At 40.6% G+C, this 23,015-nt stretch overlaps 1 protein-coding gene across 2 annotated transcripts in view; it reads left to right on the top strand.

The window, feature by feature from the left end:
* The first annotated feature begins 2,405 nt into the window (after window positions 1-2,405).
* LOC133349479 (hyaluronidase-2-like) overlaps window positions 2,406-23,015 on the top strand; it is a 38,013-nt gene continuing 17,403 nt past the window's right edge. For both annotated transcript variants that reach the window (XM_061562965.1, XM_061562964.1), the window contains exons 1-2: window positions 2,406-2,584; window positions 18,417-18,502. Coding sequence is in view for 1 of the 2 variants with exons in the window: in XM_061562964.1 (XP_061418948.1) it covers window positions 2,582-2,584; window positions 18,417-18,502 (89 nt within the window). In the remaining variant the exon portion in view is untranslated. The remainder of the gene's footprint in view (window positions 2,585-18,416; window positions 18,503-23,015) is intronic.

Here is a 23,015-nt window from a genome sequence, read left to right on the forward strand (position 1 = left end):
TTAATAAAAAATATATCACGGTAACCTTAATTACCAATGACTCTTAAAGCACCGATTAAAATTAATTCTGCGGTTTCAAATTAATTTGGTTATTTCCAGTGGGAATTTAAATTATCGGTCAACTTTGATGCAACCAGACTCATTTGCAGCGGGTGTTTGGAAAAGTGCTCCATATAATGTAAATAATAATCGGTCACTTGAAGGTACTGTATATCAAAAGCAGTTCTATGATGTCTGCTTTCATTCTTAGAAAGAGTGTGGTTTGCTTCTCTGCGATTTCCGTATGGGTTCTTCTCAACGCCAAGAGCACAATTTCAATAAAGTTGAAGAAGATAATTTAAAGATTTGCGAACAAGGCTTTTGGGGCCGTCCATAAATGACGTCACGCACCTAGGGGGGGGGGTCAGACATTTGTGACGATGTGTGACGAGAGGGGGGGGGGGGGTGAGAAATGTGACGTCACATCAAAATGCGAAACTTTAAATAAATATAGACAACACGTTCTACTTAATTAAATATACTTTTTTAAATAAATGTTTTCTCCTACAACATCAGAGTGCAGCACCACATTAAATACGCACAATGACAATATTTTAAAGCGATTTGAAGTATGTTTAATTTTCAAAATGGAAATATGGTTTTGGGGAAGGAGGGGGGCAGAGCTTTGTGACGTCATATTTGAGGGTGGGGGGTCTGACTTTTTGTGACGCCGTGTGACGAGGTGGTGGGGGGGGTCAAAAATCGCGTGACGTCATTTATGGACGGCCCCTTTAGATAAACACGGGCTTTCCCCTATGAGAGGACAGGATGTCGTTTTTTGTTCCTGGCATTTTCCCACTCGTGTGTGGTCTTCCTTCATGCCCCTCTTGCTCCACTCATTCCTGTACTTAGACATCTCCACAGTCCACAGAGTAGATCATTCATCATCAGCCACGATCATCAACCTACTGCTGGACGAAGACCTCCACGAGCCATTCCCATTCATCACGATCCTTGTGATGCGATTCTATAAATCCAACAACAACCGCCATTCGCCACTAAGTGGCGGTGACGTCACCACGACGCTTGTGCCAGGCCAAGTGCACCTTGAGGCTACCACGTGAAGTGTCGAACGCCCGCTGGCAGGAGGAGGTCACGGGGCAGACCCAGCAGGTGCTACGAGTCGACTGACCGAGATGACCGAGATGACTCACTCACTCGGGGCTGCTTTGCGTAATGGGCCACTCCCAATGCTAAGGTATGGGTACACTTGATTACTCTTTGGCTAGGGAGGGCATGGCAATGACGCAGCAGGGCATCTGAAAAGCCTCATCCTGTCGTCTCGTCAATCATGACTCATTGGCACCACCTGCAATGAGTCACTCCGTTAATTCTATCCCACCAGTTACCACGATTCAAGAGCCTATTGAGTTCCTATTAAGTGAAGGACCCTGGATTATGAACGGGACGATGGGCAGAGGGTCAAGAATGATTCTAGATTTGAAGCTTTCGTGACTGCAAGGATTCATATTCTTAGGTTTTTTCGGTAAAGTCACGTAGGTAAAACATCAAAATTAATGAAAATAAAATAAAAAATCACGACGTTTTGTTGCCTCCGAAACGTCGTGATTTTTTGTTTTATTTTCATTAATTTTGATGTTTTTACCTACGTGACTTTACCGTAAAAAACCTAAGAATATGTCAAGAATGATGACGGTGGGCAGCCCAATGGATGGAAACGCCTCGTCGGTGCAGCTGCTGGATGGATTATTCCATGGCAGGATCGTGAATCTCCGCTACGTTTGTTTGTATCGTTTGCTATTGCAACTTGCTGGCCAGCCCATACTGGACATCTGTGGGATGGGGGGAAGAGCTTAGTAGCTTATCGGATTTATCCTCAAGTCTATACAAAGATTCACATTGATCCTGAGAGAGAGTCACGTGGCGAGGAGGAGGAACTTCATCCAGCAGTGGATCGATCACAGCTGACGACGGTGTCTGTAAGCCGCTACTACAAGTAATCGAATCGAAAAATAATCGATTCTCACCGGCATTGGATATATTTTTAAGTAAGCATATCGTTGACACTTATTCTAGATTCGTTAACACATAATCGATTTAAAGTAATCGATTCCATATCAGAGAACCGTGAACGCATCGATTACTTTATGAATCGACGAATCGATCCGCGCCTTCAATCACAGCACTGGGGTTTACAACTTACGTCACCGTGACGTCATGGACCGCCCCCCTCCCCCTCTCAGCCGGATTCCGCTTCAAGTAAACAACTCGCCCTGGGGGCGCTCCTCACACTGCGGCGACCGCGGTGCCCGGGCATTTGCCGCGTAAGCATCGCGCCCTGGGGGCGATTTGCTAACGCGCAACGAGCCACGCCTCCACCACCCCCCATAGGCGACACCTGGGGGCTGCAGGTGACGGCGAGGCCCCCATGGGCAAGAGGCAGTGGCGGTGGCGACGGCGGCGGCTTCAGCTTCGTCTCCCGGCCTCGCTTCGTTCCTCCTCGACCTCCCGTGGGGAGGGAGACTCACGGGGTAGTTGACTGGTGGCGGCGGTGGTGGCGGTGATGGCGGTGAGCGTTTGAATGGTGAGTTTTGTTGCCAGATAAAATGGTAAAAAATAATTATCATACGTTGCTACTGGCAAATGAGGTTCCAATGGTGTAAATGCTTCACCCCGAGCTCTCATTACTCTGATGGTGCATTGTCTTTGAGTTGTGCGCCTTTTGGCGTCATCTAGACCAACACCATGTGAGATTAGGTTCTTAAGAAAAGCTGTCTCGGGTGTGGACCATTCAATTTCAATGACAGTGCATATCATTATCAGAGTTGTGTGTTTTGTTTACATTTTGACGGCAAGTGTTGTGGTTAATGCAAACATGATCCCTTGTATAAAGGTGTCAGTTTTGTTGCCAGTTAAAATGGTAAAAACCTTTTACTATACCTTGCTACTGGCAAAGGAGGTCTCTGTAAATGCTTCACCCCGAGCTCTCAATACTCTGATGGTGCATTGTCTTTGAGTTGTGCGCCTTTTGGCGTCATCTGGTCCAACACCATGTGAGACTAGGCTCTAAGAAAAGCTGTCTAGGGGGTGGACCAATCAATTTCATGATCAGAGTTCTGTTTTTTGTTTGCATTCCGACTGCAGGTATTGTGGTGAATGCAAACATGACTCCTTGTAAAAAATGCGTCAGTTTTGTTGCCAGATAAAAGGGTAAAAAAATAAATGATCATATTTTGCTGCTGGCAGAGGAGGTTCCAATGGTGTAAATGCTTCACCCCGAGCTCTCATACTCTGATGGTTCATTGTCTTTGAGTTGTGCGCCTTTTGGCGTCATCTGGTCCAACACCATGTGAGACTAGGCTCTAAGAAAAGCTGTCTCGGCGGTGGACCAATCAACTTCAATGACAGTGCATACATTATCAGAGTTGTGTTTTTTGTTTGTATTGTGGTGAATGCAAACATGACTCCTTGTTATAAAGGTGTCAGTTTTGTTGCCAGATAAAAGGGTAAAACACCAATTATTGGTGGTGAGTTTGTTGGGTTGGACGCGCACGCCGGACTGACTGACTCGCTTGCTTTGTTGACACCAAATGTGTGTGTGTGATGTTTGTCACTGAAGCGCTTCTGTACAACTTAAGGTTATGCTACAATTGAGTTTACATTTGTACTCGTTCACACGACGAAGCATAAGAAAACTTGAGGTTTTAGTTTGTTTGTAAATGTTGCAGTGAGTTGCAGTGATTGCTTCGGGTGCTGTCAACTCGTGCAGCAGCTAGCGGTGACGATGTTTCGTTCCTAACTAGTCACAATTCAGCATGCTGCCTCTTGTAATACATTACTGGTGTCGGGGATGTGTCTATAGCTTTGCACCTTGTGTACGTGTTGTGATGTAGCAATAGTGATGTCGTGTGTGTAACTATTAGTACTGTAGTGCACCATGACTGGATCTAACAGGAGTTTAACTCGTCAACATAATGCTTATTGTTTACTTTAATGTATTACTAGTGGTGTACTGTAGTATGTTCAACGTGAACAATGTACTTAACATGTTAACAGCATCACTTTAGTGCCTATTATATGGTTATTAGTGCAGTACTTATTGTAATGCAGCGCAAGTGATGTGTTGTAGCTGCCTAATACGGATTGCACCATACTACAGGCACGAGTAATATAGTGTGGCTGTCTGATAATGTCTGCTACTTAATCATTGTATGTTTACTCTGTGCTCTAACTATGCTGCACTGGTGATGTAGCTGTCCGATATGCAGTGTACTTGTCAACAGTACTCTAGTTATAGCAATAATGACGATACGGCGGTCTTGTTTTACTTTCTCGCTGATGCTACAGTGCTACACTCCTGCATAAGTTTACAATGTGTGCATTTATTTTGTATTGTGTGCCCGTACAGCGATTAGTACAGCATTGCTATGATATTACTGTCCTGAACTCGTTACAGTATTACGACGAGTCCTGGACTGTAATGTTGTACATCTGTTGTTTATTAGAATGCAGGATTCGCATTCCACTTTGCACTTAAGTGTGGCACGAATAGTCTTGAGTAGGTGGAATAATAATACTGCACGACTTGCACTGTATATTGTTTATCTTGTCCATGGCAGGACATGTCCCGAGCCATAGGAACACGGAATTTCCGCGTGGAGGGAATTTTTAATTAGCGGAGTGTTTAGTTGCTGGCTTGTTATTTTAAATTAAATTGTTGCCAATCCACAATTGGTATGAAACATTGCCAATATCCACACTGAAGTCTGTCAGTTTTGACGTTGATCAACTGACTTGTAAACTTTATCGATGAATTACTGTAGCCAGGGCATTGTGTACGACTTTTAATTTTTCATACATGAATTTGGTGGTTTTATTTTGTATCCTTTTAATTAACCAGCAGATGAAATAGACCCATTGGGACACATGAAACACTGATTCTTGCAAGGGGGACCAAGGTTTTTGGTGAATTGTTAATATATGGAAGTGGAACAAAATTGTTTCCATTAAGATGTTATCTGCTTAACATGTAAAAATATTGAAGGGACGTTGTTGGTAGGTACGTTTACAAGTCTGGCCAGCACATTGTGACCACATTCACACACACAAACACAGCTGGGCATTCAACTGCATTTATACCTGAAACCCTTAGAATGCACAATGTACTTTTGTTGCAACAGCTGTTGCTTAGCGCATTTTCTTTTCGCATATTTAAGACTCTACGTTTAAAAGTGCTTTCACGAAAGATTGATTACAGTGCCAAATGTAGTTCTCTAATCGATTAATAAATCACTTTACTTTATTTCAAATGTAGGCAACTGTCCTTTTGAATTGCATGGACAGAGGTGTATACAACGTTGCTGGCCATGCTGTAGGATTGTGCAAATAATAGAGGTAGTTGCATAAATAAAGTGGCCTTACAGTGTATACCGTCTTAGGAACGTTCAACAAATAATGTTGACATGAACAAGAATGCACCAAATAACTTCTAACAGTGCGGAATTTAAAACAACATTGTATAGAGTGTATGCACATTTAAAAAATTCGAATTAAGGAAATACTGTGACATTTTTGCACAAACAACCTAAAATGTTTACCAAGTACTGTGTATACAAATAAAGGTAACATTTCAATTAATTGATTTCGATAGAACGTCCATTGCCTCGAACAGTAACCAATTGAAATGTGTATTTTTTGTTACATGGACGCATTTGGCAAATGTAGTGTATTACTACGCCCATGTCTTATGATGGGAGTACTTTAATGACTTATTAAAGTCACACTAATACTCATTATGCAGGGTCAAACCAGTAGAACAAGCCTACCCATTTAAAAGGTTTAATGTCAACAAAAGAGACATATTTTAGAAATTCAGAGCAATACTAACACAAGTGGAGTCAAGATGCGTTCCAATAATACAGGCTGCAGCTGTCGAGGGTTTATAACCTCTTGTAACTTGATACAAGGTTATGGAAGTATGTGGGCATCACATGCATGCACATATTTTTAATAGATTCATGCGAGGTTTCATGTTTTCTAAAATGAGTAGTTGAGTTTGTGGTATATCCGCATACTCTAATTTGAAAGGCTTCAGAGTTTTAGGCTTCATATAACCCTTTATTTATAATGCACAGTTTAGCATTAAAGTAGATTATAGAAGCATGGCAAATCCAATTAATTTAAGATTTATATTCTTTGGTTCATTCGGTAAAGTCACGTAGATAGAAAAGTATCAAATAAAAAGCTTAGAATCTAGTTTAAAAATAATAAAAATAATAAACACAAGCGGATGACGACCGCTTGTGTTGCGATCGAAACGTCATAACTTTTGGGGGTTCTATTGAATTTATTATTATTATTTCATTATTTTATATCTACGTGATTTTACCGAAAGAACCAGAGAATATTAATTTCTGCAGTCACGAAAATTTTAAGTCACGAAAATTTTATTGAAGATTTGTTACAGTGCAGGTAACGATTTGGCTGTGAAACGCGAAGCTCTTAAATATTATTTTGTAATTGAAAAAACTTATATTTTGGAAGCACAGTGCAACTGGTGGTATATTTAGAATGTTATATGATATTTTTTTGCATGTTCTGAGTGATAGTGCAGTTATTTAAAACTCGGCCAAAAGTCTTACGTTACAACCAAGACACTACGAGGTACATAGAATATGGGAAAGCAGAAATTTAAAGGAAAATTATAATTTGGGTAATAAAATAGTACAAAATTTGGACAATAATGTGATGAGGAAATGCCATATATTTGCATAGAAAATTTGGTTGGCATATTGGCTTGAGTGTAACATATTATTATTATGTTTGTACTGTACTAGCTTTTTTGCCCGTCCAAGGACGGGTGTATATTGCAGGAAATCTGAAATATTCAATAGAAAAATTTATCAGCTCATGATTATTAATGAGGGGGGGGGGGGCATGTGGAGTGTGCGACCTTGTGCGTCAGTGTAGATTTCTACGCGGGCATGAATATTAATGAAGGGGGGGGCTCTTTTGCAGTGACGTCACGCACGGATGAAGCACTGCTGCTTAGATTTATTTTTTTACCGTCACTTTCTATAAAGAAACGTCATATTTGAAGCGACTTTGCATAATAAATTATTTAATTCAGCACGACCATCCTCTGCGTTCATGTAAAAATTCACCCACTCATGAATATTAATGAGGGGGGGTGGGCCTCATATGGAGTGACATCACGCGGGAGGGTGGGCCTCATGCGGAGTGACGTCACGTGCGGGACACACGCACATTCTTGGCTTATAGTAGTAACCACAGCCTGCGGCGGCCCTGAACAACCACAGCCTGCGGCACCCCCTAACAACCACAGCGTGTGGCGGCCCCCAACAGACTAGTCAAGTAAATCCTTACGATCCACTCAGACAGCGTGCGGTGGGCCTTCATCCAGAAGTGGATTTAAGCACCAAAAAAACTCGGAGCACAGCTCTCCCTCAGGGCAGCAGTGGACAGAGCACGGCTCTCCATCAAGCCAGCAGTGGAGAGCACGTGGGTCCCTCAGGGCAGCCGTGGACAGAGCACGGCTCTCCCTCAGGGCAGCAGTGGAGAAAGCAGGGCTCTCCCTCAGGGCAGCAGTAGAGAGAGCACGGCTCTCAGGGCAGTAGTGGAGAGAGCGCGGTTCTCCCTCAGGGCAGCAGTGGACGGAGCACGGCTCTGCCTCAGGACAGCAGTGGAGACAGCGCGGCTTTCCCTCAGCCAGGGTGGAGAGCACGGGGGTCCCTCAGGGCAGCAGTGGACGGAGCACGGCTCTGCCTCACTCTGACTCACCCGTCTCCTCTGAGCTGCATGCGATTGTGTGTGAGTGAGTTTAAGTGAGCTGTGTCTATGAGTGAGCCGTGTGTGAGTGGATCGACCGTCAGCTTTCCTTGGCTGCATCTCCGGCGCTGTGGTCGTCATGTTGCTGCTTCTCGGGCCTCCGAGGTGCGGGGCGCACGACAACAGGAAGTGGCCAGCTCGCGGTCACGTGACGCACTTCAACCAATCCGGGAGCGTACATGTTTGGGAGGGGCGCACTTCTAGTTGGCTGCTAGCTCGCGGTCACGTGACGCACTTCAACCAATCCGGGGGTGTTAATCACAGTCACAGAAGGACAGATCTGGGCTATTATGTATGTGTATATCCATGAAAGCCTCAATTCTTTTTCAGGAGGGTCCTGTCTATGTATTTGTCAGTAGGATTGCAATGTTGCTGCATGTAATCCTAATTGAGTCATTGTGCAGATAAATTTTCAGAAACCGGAGAACCCGAAGGAAACTCATGCAGAACAGTGAGAGAACGTACAAACTCCACACAGAAATGTGCCAGAAATTTGTATTGAACCCAGGGCCTTCTTGCTGAGGCACAAGTGTTAGCAGCGTGCCACCCTGCTGCCCATATGAATTATACTGGCATCGAAATATACTCGTGTCATCGTGTGATGTTCCTGAATTTATTTATAAAGCGATCGAGCACGCCAAAATAACTGGGCATCGGTCATAAGTCAAGTATTTTCAGTGTAGTCTGGTGGTCCGTTACGACTGTCAACCTGTGCTGTTAAGTCCAGACATAATTGGTAATCCTGCCACATCCCATCTAGATGCCTACCTCAAGGGCATGGTGGGATAAGAAGATGAGTGACCCTTAATCTGGTCTTTGCAAGAATCCACAGCACTGTAAGCGGTGGAGGTGGTGCTGAGTAAGATACCAAGACACGTACGTTATGCAACAGGGCCCGTTAGGAGTACCGTACAAGCAGGTGCTGAGATGACTGAAATGTAGACTGAATTTTTTAAAAATAACATGCATGACAGGAAAGCTACTTAGAGAAATCTAATGTGGTAAACGTATGTGCCTCTTCAACAGGACTGTATTTGAAAAAGTATATGAAGTCTTTTTAACAAAGAACAAATGAGCGTAATGTATAATACTATGTAATTAATATGCTAAAACCACAGCTAGCCAGGCTAAAAAAAGTAACAGCCCTGGTCTGGCTAGTTGAAAAGTGCAGCTTGCTGGGATTCAATACAAACCACCGTAAAAGAACCAACTCCAACCCACCACTAACGTTTTACTTTAAGTACATAACATCTCATGCACTTTCACTATATATGTGTGATACATTATACACAATTTAACGCTTAGTGTATTTTATTATGCAAGTAATATTACATAATCTATCTATATAAAAGGGAAATTTGTGAGTGTGTCTGGTTGAAATGTTTAGCATACTTCCCGACATGCAACAAACTTGAAATTTAGCATGTGGGTAGCTTCCATACTGTACACAATGTTAAAAGTATAAAAATATACTTTTTTAATTGGGGGGGGGGGGCGAAATAATGGATATAATATATTGCACAAGTGAGCGGTGACGTCACATCTGTGATGTCACCCTTTATGCGGCAGTGTTATGCAGTGTGCCTGCTGACATCACCCCCCCCCAACCCTCCGCGTAGGCCGTGTATTAATCCAAGACAAGAATCCAAGTCCTGAGCGAAGCCGGGTAGTAAAGCTAGTCAACTATAAAGTACATTTACCTCATTATCTTAATTTGAAGCTTTCGTGACTGCAGGAATCTTTACTCTTTGGTTCTTTCGGTAAAGTCCCGTAGGTAGAAAATAAATAGATGACGACGTTTCGATCGCAATACAAGCAACCGTCATCAGGTGAGACCAACCGCAGCAGGGGAAATGCTGACGAAGGAGAAAGAGCTGCTGCGACAAGAGGTTATATAAGGTAGGAGGAAAGCTGCTGATGCAGGTTACTTCTAAAGCAGAGGTCGCAACCGGGTACTCGATACCCGATACCCGGCTACCCGTACCCGGCCGGGTACGGGTAGCCGGCCGGGTACGGGTAGCCGTTTGCGACCCTGGTGCGGCCGGGTACGGGTACGGGTAAGGAATCAAAACCCGTTTGCGACCTCTGTTCTTAAGGGTAGAAATGGGCATACCCCAAGAGTCATAAACGACTGCTGCGCATCAGACAAGAGGGAGATCGGAGGCAGGAGGATAGAGAGGGGGTGGGGCATAGATCAGAAAGGGACTGCACGTAGAAAGAAATAAAATAAAATAATAATTATATAACCTCTTGTTGCAGCAGCACTTTCTCCTTCGTCAGCATTTCCCCTGCTGTGTTGGTCTCACCTGATGACGGTTGCTTGTGTTGCGATCGAAACGTCGTGATCTATTATTTTCTACCTTCGTGACTTTAGCGAAAGAACCAAATAGTATGGTTACCTGATTATGTTTACTATATTCCTTTTCACTGAAAAAACTACGCAGAGATTATTATTTTTTACAAATCTTTATTCATTTATTTGTTGGCTGGCCTTGTGCGGCTAAAGAACAAATCCGGCTTGCTGCGGTGTGACTGGATTTCCTTTATTCATGGCACAACGGGGGGGGGGGGGGGGGGTAAAAAAACATGCACATTGCTAGACTTGAAGCTTTCGTAACTGCAGGAATCCGTACTCTTTGGTTCTTTCGGTAAAGTCGCGTAGGTATACTTTAGTCACGTTGCTAATCTGTTTTTGTGATAATTGCACCATTGTTTGTTTTTTGGGTTTGACTAAAAACTCCACCCTGATAAAAAAATATACTGTAATGCAATGTGGGTGTATCAGCATTACTTGTGCAATTTTGGGGGGGAGAGTATCCGTGACTTTGTTCACAACAAATGCCCATTGTGACACTGTTAGTGCCAAATTTTAATAATTATATTATCCACAATTTACAAATGGAAGTGTTTCATATTTTTTTACTTCTATGATTAACACTGTGTTGGAATCTAGAGTATATCGGGTCAATACAAGACTGCATACAATATTTCTAGATTTGAAGCTTTCGTGACTGCAAGGATTCATATTCTTAGGTTTTTTCGGTAAAATCACGTAGATAAAAAATCTTACTTGATACAGCAAGCGTGCTGTGACGGTTCCACTTGAAGACTTGTGTTGCCTCCGAAACGTCGTGATTTTTATTTTATTTTTATTTTACTTTCATTAATTTTTTTTATCTACGTGACTTAACAGAAAAAAACCTAAGAATATGCATACTATATATATAAACATATACCATTTTCATTTGCAGATTTCATAACAAAAATCATTGCAAGACTTGTAATGGCTTGACATTCTTGTCCATTTTTTCTGAGCAACAACCCTTCATTGAGGCAATTGCCCTTCATTTGCCCGAGGGCAGAATCCACTTAGCTTATTACATGGATATATGAACCATTATTATGTTCTCATAATCCAAGAGTGATCCGAATCACTGCTGACCTTATGATTATTTCAAGCGTGGGCCACTGAATGCCTCTTTACATGTGATGTGCCGATACATTTTTGGCATGTTGCAAGCTAAAATGGATATTACACTTACGTAAGTGAGTATTAATCTGAAGTGGTGACCATAATAAGAGTCGTTTTATTATTATAATATTAAGATTAATTTTAAAGTGTATTGTATTTGTTCAGATAGTCCCAAGAGCAACATTGATGGTACACATTGAAGTGATTTGTGGTGTTTTTGGTCAATGTGGGTGGTTGGAATAAAAAGCAACTTGAAACTACCAAAACATATCTTTAAAAAGAGTTTGAATAAAACAAAAAACTACAACATTCTCAGGATTGTTAGAACTATAGTTCCTGCTTTCCTGTGTCATTTGCCTTTTATTATTTTACCAAGATGTTAAAAAGAGGATTTTAACATCCTGTTATTGTATAAATTAAAGTGTATGTTGTGCACTTCAAAGTGCTGATTCAATGTTGTGTTCAAAGCTATACAGGAACATAGTTTACTTGCAATACGGTGTTGTATATACATTTAAATGCGATAACATTGTAAACACATGAAATGTGTAATCAACGTAGAATGGGTATTTTGCTGATATTTAAGGGATTGCTTTTATACTGTATTAAAGGTAAACTTTTTAAATGTTAACAATCTTCATTAAATAATGTGCATTGTAATTGTTGATTGCCAAACATCGAAAGCTAGAAAGTTAACAATGCGGTTCAGTAAAACGCCTGGTATTTGTTAATTGTGAAGTTGGAAATTTTACAATGTGTAATACATTTACTCACGTTTCTAAATAAAACAGATTTAATACAAGCCATGTATCACGTATGCAATAGTTTGTGCCCATTTGCTATACATAGCATGATGCGTGAGTTAAACACGTTAGTGGTCATGATCAGCAGTTTTGTGAACAATATGGGGATGCTGGAATAACACCAGGAAGGAAACGAGTTTGACATTTTGGTCAAAATGCTTTGATCAAGAAATATGACACTGAACAAGACCACTGTGTCCCCAGAGGTGATCTCTTTCATTCTCATAGGCATAATTATTGAACTGATCCTGATGGAAAATAAGCTTCCCTGTGAAGAGACTAAGTAATAAGCAGTTGCCATGTAATCTGAGTCATTAAACCGAGTGCATGTGAATTTGTTGGCCTTATATGGTATATGGATTGTTTTGCTCAGTCATTAAAAATATACCAGCCAGCTGGTGTCTTTAAGAATACAATACTTTTGTGGGCATAAAATGCGGATGTTATATTTTTTGGCTACTCTCACCTGCATCCTCAAAAAGAACTCCTGAGAATATCTTAATTATTCATTAAAGATATCCTGAGAATAGTTTTTTGCTGAAATTGTAGTTTTAAAAAGGGGACTTTTACATGTAATAGAAACCTTTATAAACAATCTCCCCAAATGCCAATGTGAGCAATAACTGCATTTCGTTGGCACACTGGGGGCTAAATAATTTAATAATGAGGGTTTTACCTTCCACAAGAGTTGGGCAATGTTCATGATTCCATTCCTGGAATCGATGTGGCATTGTCAGAGGATTTAGGGCAGAGGTCGCAACCGGGTACCCGATACTCGTACCCTACCCGATACCCGGCTACCCGTACCCGGCCGGGTACGGGTACGGGTAGCCGTTTGCGACCCTGGTGCGGCCGGGTACGGGTAGGCCGTGAGTCACTGGTGAGTAACCGTTTGTCACTCATTTCGGGTAGGGTATGGGTAGGGAACGGGTACCTGTTTGCGACCTCTGCCCCAAATGCCAATGTGAGAAATAACTGCATTTCGTTGGCACACTGGGGGCTAAATAATTTAATAATGAGGGCTTTACCTTCCACAAGAGTTGGGCAATTTTCATGATTCCACTCCTGGAATCGATGTGGCATTGTCAGAGGATTTGGGGTGGGGGGGAGCGTCCAGACTGTGCAGACTAGATGGGTGGCCCAATGGAATCGACATTCAAACACATGGCCTTGGGCCATCGGTACTACAATGGCCTTTTCCCATTGTTACGTTGGTGTAAAATCATTTGTACAATGTCAGTTTTTTTTTATATCGAGTTAACCTTTTTTATCCATTTCAGTAATTCCTTGATTTTTCATTCTCAATCAAAAGATGCTAATTCACCCTGTGCTGAATTAACGTCTATATGCAGGAATTTGTGGACCTCAAGCATTATGTTAAGTTATGGACATTTTGAATAATAGACGAACCCATCAATAATCATTATACCTCAAAGGTTAACAGTATGAAAACATAAAAACTATGCATACCAAAGGGTCAAACTTATGATAAAGGTAGTATTGCTCATTGGTCAATGATAACACGTATACCCTAAAGTGGTCAAGTATAGAACACACGTGTAAACAATATCGTTAACCTTGATTTGAAGCTTTCGTGACTGCAGGAATCCATACTCTTTGGTTCTTTCGGTAAAGTCACGTCGGCAGAAAAAAAAATTAACCCGTAAAAACAAAGTTTTTCACTATAAATCCTTTATATGCGTGTTCAATGGGCCACAACCCAGCCCCCACATTGGTCTTTGAAACGGGCGGCTAGAGTCCTCTCGTTCTCTGGCTTGAGATGGCTGCCACCTATGGGTCAGATGATTGCCTGCCACCATTAAGCAATTGGTAATTAAATATAGTTTTTTTTTACCTAAAAAGTGTAAAATTTTGGACATTTTTTTCACGAAAAGAAATTGAAACGCACAACGAGTCTGTGTGCAAAATGTCAGCTCGATTGGATCACGGGAAGTGGGTTAAAAAACGACCGAAAGATTTGCACGGTCGTAAGTGCGCAAGCAAGCAAGCAAGTGAACTTAATATAAAGGATTTAATAACAATAGATCATGACGTTTCGATCGCCACACAAGCACAACCGTCTTCAGGTGGGAGTGAAGATGTCTTCAGGTGGGAGTGAAGACGGTTGTTTGTGTTGCGATCGAAACGTCGTGATCTATTATTATTTTTCACCTACGTGACTTTACCGAAAGAACCCAAAGAGTATAAATATCGTTAACATACAGTTATTTTATATACAAAAGCAGTGCAATCGGACCAATTTCTCATGCCTCCTTCCTCATGCCACTTATCGTCTCTATTTTATATGAATGTGGTCAGGTCGAGAAGTCATAATCTCTGTGTTTCACATTGCCTTACTGTGACATGTATGGTATACTGATGCTTGCAATTAGCATTGTATACCAGTATCGGTCAAGCCATTGGCTACTGAGTGCAACTAAATTGAAGTGCAAACACAAACCTAAAAATGTCACGACGTTCATATGCAGGCAGAGGATAAAAATACCGCTTCCCTCCCTTGACGCTACTGCTCGGTCAGCCATGGAATCCACTCTTGCCGTTCTTGTGGTCCGAGCTCTTGGGCTTTGGTGTCCTGCAAGTGCCTTACATGGAGCAACTCTGACCTTGGCACGCCGATAACTCTTTTAGCACCATTTAGCCATCGGGCAATTGGCTTTGAGCACATGTGCTGCTAACGTGTGGGCGGTCAATCCACTGCTGTGACATGCCATGCTCAAGGGGTTTATTTATTGCTTAAGACAGTTGCTGTGACGTACGTAGTCACGATTTGTGGCATTTGCAGGGCTTAGTAGAATGGTCTTTGGCTTAACGGCCAAATATTGACACCTCTTGCGAACATGATAAATGACACGTGGAATGTACGATTGGGAGATATGATGCCACCTTCATAGTTAATTTTCTTTGGTTGGAACTGGGTGAATTATTTGTAAAGGTTTTTTGTTTGGGCAGATGGTTCACGTGCCTCAACAAAGCACTTGCTTTGGAAGTAGCGGAACAGAAGTCGCTGCTACAAACCATTTTATACACGGGCAATAAAGTAAATAAACTCTGAATCTATTTGCTTCTCTTAGACCCACTAGATGTATCTCCTAGCAGTATGCTATGTTATCGCAGTGCGAAAAATGGAAGCTACGTACACATGTAATGTTACCTGTTGGCCAACACCAAGTCATCTATTCTCGATTTAACTGATCTGTTTCATAAAAAAAGCCTCAACCCTCTCAGTTATGCAGGATTTTCCGATTCTATCGGAAAATAACCTCGGGACCACTGGAAACATAGCCTATTATGTATATTCAGGCCCTTGCAGGGGGTTTACAATGTTTTAGATGTCTTAATAAAAACACAAGGAAGAACACTGGGGCAAGACACCTTCATTTGGGGGCCAAGAATACGCTTAGGTTTCAACATAAACAACTACATATGGCTCATCGAGCCAAACGGAGTTCACGAACAGTATGGCAAGAAACGCTATTCTAAACCAAACTAGTAATATTCATTTTACAACATTTTACGAAGTTTATAACAATTTCAATAGATCCCACTTATTGTGTCCATTGGAGTGTGATTTGCGAAAGGTATCTGTGTGAAATGGAGTGATACATCTGTACACATCCAGTATATATATGTCTTTGGGTACAACATCAGGAGATGGTGTTGGTGGTACCAACATAAATTTGGGGTCACTGAGCTGTCATTCAACTTCAAAAAGCCATTAGATTTTCTGAGGTGGCGATTTTTTATGAGCAGCAGTCCATATTACCAAGGGTGGTGTTGGTAAATAAGTAACACTGCTGATCTTTTAAGTAAGAAAGTGGTCCTGAATTTAATTGGCTTAAAGTCTCATTATAGACCTTAATTGGGCAATTACGTAGATAAACTAAAATACTGCTTGTTCATAATTGTTTTGTGAGTAAAACAGCCTCTTTAAATAAACTGTTCCTAATCGGTGCCATCTAACCAGAGTGACTCATGTATGTCTTGGGTGGTTTTTTTGATACACAAAATGTACTCTTGCGTCATATAACGTAGTTTGAATAAACAACATTTTTATAATATGTGCAGCATGTATATAGTTCACGCATTGTAAGAGTTTGTTATCTGTGCATTCGTTTGTTACGTCATGCATATGAGGCTTTGTGCATTAAATCCACGAAGAGTAGGCCCTTGTGTATTCACCTGCTAGCCACCTGTGTTATTGTTTTACCAAGCCTCAGGCATATACATTTTATTTCTTAAATTCCAAAAGACGCTGTCTGCCATGGGGAATGGCGCCATGTTATTGTAAGTGTTTCTGCTTGGCAAGGTGTACGTGCGTTGAATAGTCAGTGGAGCGAGAGAGAAAGGACACGACATAAGTTTATTTGAATGAATTGAAAGGGCTGTTTAATTGAATTTATATATCGGTGACCATTTGCCACATATTATCATAGGCCTATCGTACTTCAAAACAGATGGGTTCTCTGTTACACGTTTATGTAAGCGTATACTTGTTAGTGTGTTCATTCACAAATACCATATTTACCAAGTCGTGTTGGGAAGGGAATACATATCTGCATTCAATATTGCATGAACCAGTGCTGCTCGCTATTACAATATGCGAAGAAAATGCGCACAAGAAGTGTGTTTTGTCACGAAATAAACCAACCAGGTTGACAGTTACTTTCCAGCCAAATTTTCCAGGTTTCATATTCCAGCAGTTATACAGAGCAATGGAACGTTGCTATAGAAATCCCATTATTCCACGTTTACGCCCTTTTACTCCGGGCCAATAAAAGGTTTAGCACACCAATGAAACGTCATTTTTTCTTCGTGTGTCCCCACACTGAAAACGTATGCGTAACGTTCAGTGAGCTTATAGGAATTGCTTTTCGTCACATGGATGTGTCATGTTCACAAAGATGCAAGCAGCGGACATTGGTACAAGAAGTAAAGTAAACGGATGTGCGTGTTACTTCTGCATTTTATGCTCTTATCAGAGCTAAACGTTTATGACTGCAAATGTGCTTCATAAAAATAATGGCGAATGTAATGACTTGCGGATTGAATAGGTGTTGCTATTTTACGGCATTTGTACAAATGTGACCAGGGTGTAGTGCGCACATATACGCAATGTAAATTCATCAAATTATTGTAGTATGTTGGAATGTGATGTGTGTTATCGAGTTACCGTATATTGTTGTGAGATTGCATTTGAGGCCGTTCAAAACGATTTGAACGCCATACAATGTGTGCTATTAATTTGCTCTACCATTCTAGAAATAGTTTATTTATGTTTATTCATGATTAGAGCATTGTGTGTACTTAACAATGTTTATCAGCACCATATGCTTACCAATACAACTGTCACCAATATATTAATGTTTTTAAAATACATTTTCTAGCCTTATCATGATGCAATCATTGTGTTTGTGTACTGCGCTATAAGCCTGGCAAACCGAGTTTGATTCCCAGCCATGGCCACTTGATGTCCGAGTGACATCTGAACCAGCGTGAAGTATACGGTTAAACAAGACTCATGGCCAAAAATGTGTGAGATGGTTGTCATCCATATGTAAATTATTATAATTCAAAATCATACTCTTAGGTTTTTTCGGTAAAGTCACGTAGGTGACGGAGACTTGTGTTGCCTCCGAAACGTCGTGATTATTTTATTTCTATTATTTCTATTATTTTTATAATAAATTTTTTACCTACGTGACTTTACCGGAAAAAACCTAAGAGTATGAATCCTTGCAGTCACGAAAGCTTCAAATCTAGAATTCCAAATCATATTTAATCATTTATGCTGACTTATCCAGCAGTGGATTAACACACAGATGTAAATGATTATAATTCTAAATCATATTTAATAATTTATTCTGACTTACTATTGGATGCACGTATGTTGGGATTATTAATAGAATTCAATCCATGAATCATTACATGCCTCTGAATACATTTTTAAATGCATGTTATGTGGAACTAAAAAGTATATGGACAAAGGTCAATTATTTATTTGCCATATGTTTGCGTAACTTTCCAAAAAAAATTAGTTTTACATTAATAGAATCGTCAAATCAGACACCGAAGTGTTTGTTTTCAACCACTGTGTGCTAAAGAATTAACACAAATACCCGCCACTTATTTGGGTGTGTCCACCAATAGAAACTGCCTGCAGGCTACCGATAGATCCTTGTTATACTTCCCCTGTCCATGAGCAGTGCCATTCTTGCGTGCGTTGTTCCTCAAGCACATCCGTATGTCCCCCCCTCTTCCTTTATACCGAACAGAATTCTCAGCAGTCGACTGGAAAGGGCGTGAATCTCGCAGTCTCCATCTGTGCCTCATTAAAACAGTGCAACAGAACAATGTTACCGTGAGTACAGTGTTTCAAATCGTTTTTGCAATATCACACATTTAACATGCATTTCAATGTATCGCACACTTTGTTTAATTTGCATTAATACACACTAGCAATTTTTTTTATTACGCGTATATTCACGTCTCTTTACGTTGTATAATTCACATTACAATCGTTAAATATATTCCCTAAAGCAACACAACTCTGGGTAATATAAACTACATAAACTATATGTAATGGTAAGGCTAGTAAATTTCAATATTAATGTATGCCTTTATAAAGGGAAACATTTTAATGATTAATATAGAACCTTTGCATAGACTGTGCGAGTCCAAAAACGAAGGGCTTTCGAGTCCCAGTTGTCACACGCTCCCACAAAAATTATTGTGTCGTATTTAATATCAGTGCCTGCACTCGGCTTCTACATAATTTCATTAGTATCCCCACCAAATGCCCCTCGTCATTACAACAGCTGATTTCCTTCCACCGAGTCACTGGTGGTTTGAATCTCCCCACGGTGAGTCAGTCACATGTGTGGGTAAACTGTACCCCTTGGCCGAGCCCTGGGGACCAGTAGCCTTCTCAGGGTTTTTGCACGGTTAGATCACACGCATCTGACCTCATGCCGCTTCCTAATGGGTGGAGGAAATGAGGGGTCTGTTAACCTAGGAAGCCATGTGAGATGGGGGACACTTCAAATTGTCGTCCGTTTCATACAGTGAATCCTTTATCTTTTTTTAACAAAAAATGCCTTTTGGTGGTAACTGGTTCAAAGGGTGCTTTACATTTTTACTTTGAATCTGTGCAATGCAAAGCGAAGTGCATTGTTGGAGAAGTCTAATTTTTTTTATTATTTAAAATGCTTGACTATAAATTGCATTTTAATTGCGGTCAAATAGTTTTTATAAGGAAATGGTGTGCATGCTGTTTGATACAGTTAGACGCTAGGCCAAGACTCGTGTTAACAAAATACACTTCTATTTGATCGAAATAGAAATAAAAATGAGAGCACCCTGCTCTGGAGGCATATGGTTTTAATTATTGTTGTTTTAATAAAAAAGAGCACATGTTATTTTAATGTTGCAAGGACCACCATAGGATGATGGGATTTCAACAAAATACCTAGAGATGCAAGGAAAGGAATGTCAGCTTTTTAAAGAATAAATGTGCCATTATATGCACAATAAATTTTTTTTATGTTTCTCATCATTTACAACATTACTTGGAGAAATATGAGCAGCCACTGATAGGATTTCAAAGGCTTATCTGCATACAATTAGAAGGAAAACTAAATTACGTGTTGTTGCATAAATAGTAAAGAGCAGCATCGCAATGACTTGCTCATGCCACTGGTGGTGGAAGGGCCTCTAAAGAACCCCTCGAGAGGATATTTGGCCTACTTTTCTGTACTAACCAGATGTCTTGGAAGAGGTGGGCGTACCCACAATTTATCCCACCACAAGACGACTTGCCAATTGACTCATTGTGGGGTTCGCATTTATACTATTGGACGGACAGAGTTGGGCTGACTCTAGAAACTTGCTCGTTAATTCAACTGCCATTTCAGGAGATTGTACCGGTGACTTCTTAATTCCAAGTTCAGTGTGCTAACTATTATGCCATTGCAGGATTCCTGCATAGGGGTAATGTATAAAATATTTCTATAAATTTAGATGTCTGGAATTATAGAAAATATGGGATCTAGTGTCAGATGAGTCATAGTTGGGGTTGTCACCATTTCTGCATGAATTGTTGTACTTCGTAGTCGCATATTTTGACAAATACATGTTTGGAGCAACTGTGTGAATCCAGGGTGCTAACTTGTGCTTGCATATAGCAGTGTTTTATGAAATGGCTATAAAATAAAGATGATTTATGTTTTTTTTCGGCAGAGTTTTAAAAGTGAACAGCGTTTGCTTTTGTTGTAAACGGTAATTGATTCAAAATGTAATTTATACATCAAGGTTATGAAACCATGGCAAGTAAAATTGTACATGCTGCATTCTATTTACGTGCGGTACTAAGAACCCAGTCGCCTGCTTTGAATTCCCAGCCACACAGTGAGTGATATCTGAATGAGTGCTGGGTTCACCACCATCACCAACCTGTACTGACCAGCATAGTGAGGTATGGTCAAACAAACCCCATGTCCAAAAGGAATGAGGAGGCCTACATCTAATGGTGGCTTGTATACAAATGTAAAAAATACATAAATCAACTTATATAAAGAGTAAAGACACATTGAATGGTCACCAATGTAAACCTTTTCTACGCAGTTCAGTTAGCATGCCACTGCATAGTGGGGTGCCACTGTTAAATAATTATAAGTAGCATATGCTTCAAATTAGTTCATTTGCCCTAGTTTTGGTTTATATTTTTGTGATAGTTTCATGATTTTTCAATGGATCATTTAGGAATTGTACCAAAGACAACTCCATTGTCTACGTAAATCTAAGACGGCCTGCTGTGTGATGGTTAAGTTCGCCAAATGTAATACATAGCCAATAAAGTGCAGTCCGAGCTGCATACTTGAGATCAATTAAATTATTAAAATTGGCCTACCAGTGCGCCAACATATAGAGATTATTGTGCCTCATTAAGCTTTGTCATCAGAGTTTCTTGGCAGTAAAAACACTAATAAAATGTTGCATAACTTAACAGAGGTCTTATTCATTGCGGAATTAGGTGGTTTTGAACCTTACAACTTGTCTGACGGTGCTGACATTTTACCATATTGATTTAAAAATCAATCCTCGGTTACATAAACTCCAGTGCAATCATCTGCTGAGATGGGGATTAATGATGTGTTATTTGTCAGTGGAGTGCAATTGCTGTAACAGTGTTGGCGCTGAATAATATACTACTATAATTAGCCAAGAATGTGTGTCCCACACGTGACGTCACTCCACATAAGGCCCACCCCCCACGTGACGTCACTCCACATGAGGCCTACCCCCGCCTCATTAATATTCATGAATGGGTGTATTTTTACACTAGCGCAGAGGAAGGTCGAGCTGAATTAAATAATTTATTAGGCAAAGTCGCTTCAAATATGACGTTTCTTTACAGAAAATGACGGTGAAAAATAAATGTAAGCAGCACATCGCTAAATCCGTGCGTTTCGTCACTGCAAAAGAGTCCCCCCCCCACCTTCATTAATATCCATATCTGAGTGGAAATTTACACGAACGCACAAGGTCGTGAACTCCACATGCTGCACCCCTCCACAATAACCATGAACAGGTGACGTCACTCGGGCAAAAAAGCTCGTTAATATATATGTGGATTTCGATTTAAAGCTTTCGTGACTGCAGGGATTCATCTTCTTGGTTCTTTCGGTAAAGTCACGTAGAAGGGAAATAATAAAATAAAAAAATAAAACATAAAATAATTAGTATTTTTATTAAAATAATAAAAATCAAACATCTTACCTATAACATTATACATTTAAATTTTATTATGTTTACATTTTTTATTTTATTATTTCCCTTCTACGTGACTTTACCGAAAGAACCAAGAAGATATATGTGGATATATGTATATTTGTACAGCCATGTTGACAATGTACCGCTCAAACCTATTCCGCTTCCAAAAATCTGATATGTTCAGGCACATTCCGAGTGATTTGATAATAGACTAGTCCTGTGGTGGCCCCCACCGGCGTCTTCTGAGCCACATGAAGGGGCATAACCGAGAACATACTATCACAGGAGCACAGAATAATGAATGTCTCCCATGCTGTGCCGAAAACTGTGTGCAGGTAGTCCCCGAGTTACGATGGTCCGACTTACGATATTTCGATCTTACCATGGCGATTCGACAAAATTTGCCATCAACAACCTAACATCGTTCAAGTATGCAGGCGACGGACAGAATCTTGGCGAGTACAGTACAAGATGACACGTTACGATATGTTCAATGCATGTATAATACGTAGCTTTAGCGATTTCATTTTAAGGTTACCACGATAAATTGGTCTGTTTTGCTAAATTATCACCATTCTTTAAGACTCCTGGGTAGGCTAGGCCATCTTCGACTTACGATATTTTTGACTTACGATGGGGTTGTCGTAACGCATCTCCATCGTAAGTAGAGGACTACCTGTATATATATACACTTATACTCTTTGATTCTTTCGGTAAAGTGACGTACGTCACGTACGTGACTTTACCGAAAGAACCAAAGAGTATAGATTCCTGCAGTCACGAAGCTTCAAATCAATATAGACACTTATATATACCGTACATTTTGCTCTTTGCAGAACTATGGGTACTTATACCTAACTTTTTTTCCCATGCATTGCCATGCTTTCATAAACCAACACTCAAAATATAGTGGGGAAATTCAGTTTGTCAAAATATGTTCAAGAAAGCAATGGTATGGCAAGCTTTAACATTTGCATGTTTGTATGTATGTGGAACTTCTTTTGCACCGTACGTAGCCAACCGTGCTCAGTGGGGAGGTATGGGGGAAAGGGCAACAAACTAAACACAAAAAGCAGTTATAAAGAAATTAGTAAAAAAAACAT

The sequence above is a fragment of the Lethenteron reissneri genome, chromosome 30 (assembly GCF_015708825.2).
Source record: "Lethenteron reissneri isolate LAM-NWPU_2019-01 chromosome 30, ASM1570882v1, whole genome shotgun sequence".
In the NCBI taxonomy this organism is placed as follows: Eukaryota; Metazoa; Chordata; class Hyperoartia; order Petromyzontiformes; family Petromyzontidae; genus Lethenteron; species Lethenteron reissneri.